Here is an 8,032-nt window from a genome sequence, read left to right on the forward strand (position 1 = left end):
TGGATTGCACCGTTTTGGGTATTCAAATGCACTTTCTCGATTTGAAAATCCTTCAATATCCTCAGAAGATTGCACCGGTTCTTGCGGAGTTGTAGTTGAACTTGGTGAAGCAGAGCTTGGTTTATTTGAAATTTGTCCGCTAGAGCACTATTCATTGTTATCACTGCCCTTAGAAGTAGATTTAGATCCTTCTAACCCTTTCCCCTTTACTTTCAGTTCATTTTAGTCCGTTCGAAGCAATAGCATCGCAGAATTGCCATATCCGAGAGTTCCAGCCACAACAAAGAAGTGAAAGAATGATGGAAACGTAAGGCCCCTTGGATTACCAGCAATCACATCAGCCAACTGAGTCATGTCCATAGCATAAAGGAATCTTGGAGTCGATATTTTGAACTTCTTGCAATCTTAGCATGCAATCGTACTTTGATCAAGAGAGAGTGAAGTGACCGTTTGACAACTTTATTCTGTGTTAGATGCTATCATAAAAAACACGTCAACACGACCCAAACTAACTGCAACAAAGCACGATTTTGAGGAAAAAACCGTCAAACCTTGAAATAGGAACCCTCGAAAAGAGAATTTACGATTTTGAGGAGAAAATCGAAAAACAAGAAATCTAAGGTTACAAATCATCGTTTTTGTGGAAAAAAACGGTAAAACCCAGATAACTAAAATCTTACACGAATATCGCGGATTACAGATGAGATAATTTTTAAGGGAAAATTATAAACCTTGCGAACAATTTTTGAGGAAAAAATCGTGAAAACCCTCCCATGATTTTTTTTGGAAAAAATCAGAAAACTGATAGACAATTTTTCAGGAAAAAATCGTGAAAACCTTGGGACTTGTAAGACTAGGTCTGACCTAAACCAATCTGATAAAGGTAACGATATTTGGATATCGTGAACATGCACTGTTTCCTGGTGTTGTGGTTGAGGCCATTGAACTTTTGACTGTGTTTCAACATGATGTTGGTCAAAGATGCCATCAGGGAAATCGAGGTTGAATGAGGTCAACCGAGTGAAAGCAAGAGACAGAAGAATCTGATTTTAAAAAAAATCAGAATAGAAGCAGGCACAAAAAATCTGAAACTCTAGAGTAGAATTCTGGCACGAATTCCAAGGTGCGAATTTCAAGGTTTGGGAGAAACCCAGAAATTAAAATTTTCTTGCAAACTTAAAACAGCATAAATGGTGCCCAAGAAAACAACAAAAATCCCAACGTCCACAGAAATAGCAGAAATTGTGAACTGTTTTAAAATTCCAAGGCAAATTTGCTGGCACAAAATTCGAGGTGCAGAAAACGAGGCACCCAAAAAAATCTGAGACCAACCCAGAAAAGCTCTCGAAAAACCCACCAAAATCTGAAAACAAAATGCAGATCTGATGGCTCAAAAATGTATTTTGCTACCTTAAGGGAATAATAAGAATTCTCCCTGCTTCTTGTCACTTATCTTATTCTGTCAAACAATCACTTTTTTCATAAATGTTAGCCAAAAAATGGCTGTCTGCATCTTTTAAGTGGACCATCTCATGTAGGCCTAAATTAATTAACCAGGAACAAGAGCTGGTTGTTTGCCCTGACTCACAATCTTAGATTACATTGTCTCCATGTTTCTCCACAAGTCATCGACACTGGTGACACATAGCACACCTTGATGATCTGTAATTGGTTATTATTTGAATAATCACACAATTCATTGAATAGATCTTTACAATATAAATAAAAGGCAATCATATTTATGAATCCAATGGAGAATCAACTTATCTATAGGGTTGCTTTGAACATGCACTCAAAGGTTTTGCCAAACTCATCAAATGCATGTTACAATTAATGACTACTTGCAACATTGGCTACTGATAATTATTCATTGTAATGAAGAAACGTTTTATCATCTCCTTATCCAGGGAGGGACCACTGGTTTGTTACTGCAGTATAATGTCTTTTCAATTCAAGTTCTATGAAGCCATATGGATGGGTCTTTTTAGGATTTTCTGTCTCCCATGTATTTTGCTACCTTAAGGGAATAATAAGAATTCTCCCTGCTTCTTGTCACTTATCTTATTCTGTCAAACAATCACTTTTTTCATAAATATTAGCCAAAAAATGGCTGTCTGCATCTTTTAAGTGGACCATCTCATGTAGGCCTAAATTAATTAACCAGGAACAAGAGCTGGTTGTTTGCCCTGACTCACAATCTTAGATTACATTGTCTTCATGTTTCTCCACAAGTCATCGACACTGGTGACACATAGCACACCTTGATGATCTGTAATTGGTTATTATTTGAATAATCACACAATTCATTGAATAGATCTTTACAATATAAATAAAAGGCAATCATATTTATGAATCCAAAATTCCACATCTCATGTTGTACAAAGAAACATCTACAATATAAAGTGAAGAGAAATCCAGGATTTTCAAATTTCTGTGTTGGGAAACAACTTTAGACTGTAATGAATGGAATACTAAAAAAAACTCTTCCACACAAAATTTCCCAATATTCAATGTAGATAAACCTTCTTGGGATAGAAATTCTTAAAAATCTTTAACTTCTTTTATCGTTTTTTGCACAATTTATGTGAGGTGTAGAGATATGTGTTGCTCACAATTACACTGATTCCTCATTTACGAAAAATGCTAAAGTAGCCTCTATTTCTCACTCCTTCCCCTTTTCCTTACCTTCAAAAATTCACTTAGATAAGATGATTTGACATTGCCTTTCTTCAAATCCCCTGTTCATTTAATGGAAGACCAACCATTTCTTTCTATTACCTAAATGATAAATCTATTCTCATCCCCTGTTGTTACGGTGCTGATAGGGTGCCCTAACTGGTGTCTGTGGTTATGTCTAGTTTTCTACTTCAAGCATAATCATCAACTAACTGAAAGCTAAATGATGGAGCCTGCCATCCATTGACTCTGGGTGGGGAACAAGGAGAAGAAAGGATGTCTTGGCTAGGTTTCGGTCTGTGTTGTGTTGAACTTCCACCTTTATTAATTTGCCCCCCTCCTTTTTAGAAATCCATTTTTGCCAACATAATCTATTTTAATATATAAATTTCTTGTTAGACACAGAAATAATAAGCAAATAGGCAACATGTATTTTCTTGAAGTACATAAGTACTCCACCTACTTAGCGGCATAGCATTATTTGCCCTTGAATAAGATGATCTTCTCTTGATTTGGACGATCATTTGGCCTTAAGAAATAAGTGCCTGTTTCTGTAGATATCATGATGTTCAACACCTAGCTGCTCTAAACCTTGTAGGCTGTCATTAATGTCATGAATCACTTTTGCAAAATATGGGGAGTGAATTACATTCGAAGTGATTACAAGTGCAAGAAAATATTCTTCTATTGGATTATCAACCCTTTTTCCACCCTTTGCACAAGACATACTGAGAAAGCGCTGTATGATAATAAGAGTTCCTGATCCCATAGAAGCAAAAAACTGGAAAAAATTGCGATTAATCATGAAATGTTAGGTTTTGTGACATTTTCCCTCAAAAAATCATGATTTCATGAAACCTGCAGTAGTTTTCTGTATTCCCACCATAAAATTGTGATTAGATTGGATGAATTGCATGTAATCATGGCTTATGCTAATATTTGACTAGTTTTGTGCACTTTTGACTTTGACAGGTGAGTTTTTTTGGTCAGGATAGGGTTTTATTACACATGTTATAACTTGTTTGCATTTGTTTGAAGTGGCGATGACTTCAAGTTTTGACTGCTTCAGATGACTTTGGCTCCTTCAGACTTCAATAGCACTATGTGGTAAAGCCAATAAACCATGAATACATGGTGTTTTGACAAACTGCAAAGTAAAGGAATGTGTTGGAAAAGACTGGAAAAGTGACAATGAAATTTAATGGTACCATGAAAGCGTATGAGAAATGTATGAAAGGAATATCTGTCCATTAACAGATCAAATTAAAAGATTATGGAAAGATGAATCAAAATCAATGTGAGCAGAAGAGGAAAGGACAGCACATTGATAAACCAAAATTCTTGTTGGCACGAAGCAATTAAAAAGGGTGATTCTACTATGGATGTGATCAAAGGACCCACTTGAGAAGAAAGCAACATCAGAGTCATAGGAGGAAAAAGAATGATGTGTGTAGAGAAGGGAGATGATAGACACAGTGATGGGGGTAAAGAGTGGGACATGCGAGAAGCCATTCCCAATATTAAATTTTTCTACACCCTTCAGTAGATGAAGGGTTTGAATAAAGTAACTCTTAGAAAAGTTGTTTCCCCCTTTGATTTCTGAATTATTGTGGTCAATCACTAGGAGAGAAAGAAAGAGAAACCTAGAAAGGTCCCAGCAATGAGAACAACAAATGTAGAAAAGCAGAAAATACAAAACCACAGGAATAGGCTTTAGTCTTCTCTCTCCACTTTTGCCAAACCTTCTCTCTGCTTGTCTGCACTTTTCTTATTTCCTTCTCCTTTCTTTCTTTGATAATTTGCATGGTATTGTTTTGAGTCATAGATTGCCCATTTGCATTTGGTTTAGAATTTTTACGTCTCCTGTATTCTTGTCATTGATGTCCTTAGTTTCAAAACCTCTATGGGATGAAATTGAAAATTTGAAAACTATTAATATCTACCATTAGTTATCAAATTTTCATTTTTTCACTATGCATTGTGCAATGCAATGTAATCACCAATAACAACAATCTCTCTCTCTCTCTCTCGCATTTTTCTACATTTTTTGGAAATCTTAATCTTTTGTTCATGCTGATTTTCCTAGAAGAATTTTATTGTTATGCCTGATCCTGTCAAATCTCTTTCCCATTAATATGTTTCAAGTCCTAGAGTTCCGAGACTCGCCGGAACTCGTTGACTTGGACTTGGCTTAGTCTGGGTGAGACTCGTTGAGTCCAAGTGAGTCACATCTCCTGCACTCAGCCAGACTCTTTGTTTTTTTAAATCTCAAAATTAATTGCATTTTTGGTTTATGACATATGCCCCCAGAATATACATGTAACTCCCCATTTGTGTTCAAGTCAGTCTCATTCTATTCAACAAAATATATACATGAAATATCTTATAAATTTTCAGACAGTCAAATTTCAGTAATCAGCAGGCTCCAATCAGCATTCTCTTGCTCTCTCTATCTCACTCACGTTATTTGTCGTGAACTCTAGGCTCATCTCTCTCCCTATCATTCTTCCTCTATCCCCTTTCTCTATCTCTCTCTACTTCACTTCTCCTCTCTCCCCCAAGATCTAGGCCAATCTTTCTACTTCTCTCTCTCTCTCACCCTCAGACCCTTGTGGGGGTGCTACCCTCAACCTCGTTTTGGTGTTGCCCCCAAACCCTCATCAAACTATAAGTTTAAGCAAGTAATAGGTCAGTGATGAATCATGATCATAAAAATCTTCATAATACATATCCCTTGTTGCAAATCTCTGCATATTCATAGTTAAAAAAATATCATGGCTGCTACTTCATCCAAGACCTACCTTAGATACCTTCGTAGGAGGGATGCAGGCTCCTCTGAGTCATCGACTTTTTGATGTCGTGGATTTCATGTTCCATGAGTTTTGTATACATTTGACAATTTTTATATATCTAAGTATGCTACTTCTTTCAACTACAATTTGCATTTATGCTTATGTGATAGATGTATACTTGTGTATGTGATCAAATCAACTTCTATTTGATGATGTTATTTTGGCTTCTAAGGTTTATTTAATAAAGAGTGCATGAAACAAGTTTTAAATCCAATTTCTTGGGTTTTTCATTTGCCAAGTCTTTGTTGAGTCTGCACTGAGTTTTTTTGTTGAGTCCCGAGTCCCGAGTCGTGAGTCGAGTCACCCTCACCAAGTCCAAGTCTCGCTTCTTTGGTTTCAACACAAGTTAAAGGTAACCTTGTCACTAGATGGGTGGAACATGGAAAGGAAAAGAAAGAGCAAAATAGAGATTTTGAAATGCATAAGAGAAATTTCCTTTGGAATTATTATTTTATTTATTTTAAGCTTTTATGATACAATGTGCGACTTACAAAGTTTTATTACTCTTCTAAAGTGCCTCTACTTCACTAGAACTTATTGTCATGCAGGAAAGAAAGAGAATGAAATATGCTATAGAGTAATTGAAGGCTTAGAAGAGCTGAATAAGTGTTTTGGCTTTTGAAGAAACAAAAGGAAACAGGAAAAGCTCTAGTTGGTTATAGTGACATTTATTTTGTCTAATGAATATCAACAGCAACAATTGGGTGTTGACTGTGAGAGAACTCGGAGCATTTTGTTATTCCAATCGAAGAAAATATACAACATATTAGCACTTGAAATTGAGTGTTATTGAATTTATACATAGCTCTTTCTGGTTTCTTAGTTAAAACTTGTGGAACGATTCTTTTAAATGTAAAGGTCATAAGCTTCATGGAGGTGCTAATAGATGTCTAGGTTCAATTAAAGAGGGTTTGGATAAATCTGTCAGTGAGGAAGACTGATATCTGCTTGTAGGTCAAAGTTTATATTCTTGTTATATAATATGGTTTATATGAGCCTGCCATGATGAACAACCTAGCACAGGGGAGATTGAAGGAGGCTTAGATAAACGTGCCTGTGAGGGAATCTGATTTCTGTTTGTAGGTTGAAATATTTAGTTGATTTATTTATGTGGTTCACTAAATTTAGATTTTTGTTCTGGGTTTGATGGAGCATAATTTTTTTTTGCAACTATGATTTTGTTGATGTACTCCAATTAAAAAGTGTTCTGGGTTTGATGGAGCATAATTTTTTTTTGCAACTATGATTTTGTTGATGTACTCCAATTATATACTTTTTATTGTACTAAAATAGTCTTCAATACTACTTTGCAGTTGGACCACAACCTATGATGATTTACTTGCAACCAACCAGCCTTTTGCACAACCCATTCCATTGCCAGTAAGTACTCTGTTCAACCTTCTGTGGTGTTCTATGTTTTCAGTGTCCTAACAGTGAATTTGTTGCCTTTAAATGGAAAGACTTACTGTATAAACTTATTTCTTTTTAATTAATGTGGTATAGCATCTCGACATGTATAATTGGACTTTAACTGTGACACTTTTCAGGAGATGATCGATTTCCTTGTAGATGTTTGGCAAGAGGAAGGGCTTTACGAGTGAGGGAAAGTCTATGATGAATGATGAAAGCTTCAGAATTATTTAACACCAGCGAAGTTGTCTTTTTTTTTTGTCTAATTGCGAGGATTGTAGATTTATTACAAGCGAAAGTTTCCTTTGCTGTTTTAAGAGAAACACTGTTAAATTTTTTCTTTGAACTCTGATTTTTTAAACATTTTTTTGATGGCAATATATATTCAACGTGATGACTATCAGAATAAGATTTTGGTTGTTTCTATATCTGTTTTCTTATACAGTTCTAGCATAGTTTATCTGTTCAGCTCTGAAGTACACGTATTTAAATGATCAAGCTACCGCATCTTTAGCTGACTGATGGGTAAACATTTGTGATTCAGATTTGGTGGTATGTATTTTATGGCAAATTGTTTGTAGATACACACAATGAGCGTTGGTGGATAATATGCTCTGCTTACCAAGAATTTTGTTAAGTTTGTTTATACAGTTGCACTGAAATACTTAATGCCAAGCACATCAATATTTTCCTTAATGAGTGGTAGGTGGTTTGAACATAAGTTTCATTTGGCCTACTCTGTTAAACTATTAATATTTATGATTCCCTAATTGTATCTTTAGGTTTCGTGTTAATTGTTAAAATTTGTAAAACAAAAAGTTTGCTAAGATGTTTTTATACCTAAAATCCAACATTTTCTTTATTCAAAATTGAGGGGCCACTGCCTGTGAAGGTTGAACATAAGTACAAATATAAATAGTGAAAAAGCCAATATATAAGAACAAAAGTACTGATCCATACCAAAAAGGCTACCACCTGATAAAAAACCAACATCTTTTGGCCTAGAGCAACACAAGCAATACATTCTAGACAACCTCTGTGCACAAGCAACAGAAACCTAAAGAAAAGATAAGAGAATGAAAAAACGACAAACA

The 8,032-nt window shown here is 35.4% G+C and overlaps 1 protein-coding gene across 5 annotated transcripts in view; it reads left to right on the plus strand.

The window, feature by feature from the left end:
* Nucleotides 1-7,456, plus strand: part of LOC131026908 (uncharacterized) — a 47,274-nt gene extending 39,818 nt beyond the window's left edge. For all 5 annotated transcript variants that reach the window (XM_057956925.2, XM_057956923.2, XM_057956926.2 and 2 more), the window contains 2 exons: nucleotides 6,842-6,908; nucleotides 7,076-7,456. In XM_057956925.2, the coding sequence (XP_057812908.1) occupies nucleotides 6,842-6,908; nucleotides 7,076-7,129 (121 nt within the window). In that variant the 3' untranslated portion in view covers nucleotides 7,130-7,456. The remainder of the gene's footprint in view (nucleotides 1-6,841; nucleotides 6,909-7,075) is intronic.
* Nucleotides 7,457-8,032: the final 576 nt, after the last annotated feature.

The sequence above is a fragment of the Cryptomeria japonica genome, chromosome 1 (assembly GCF_030272615.1).
Source record: "Cryptomeria japonica chromosome 1, Sugi_1.0, whole genome shotgun sequence".
Lineage (NCBI taxonomy): Eukaryota > Viridiplantae > Streptophyta > Pinopsida > Cupressales > Cupressaceae > Cryptomeria > Cryptomeria japonica.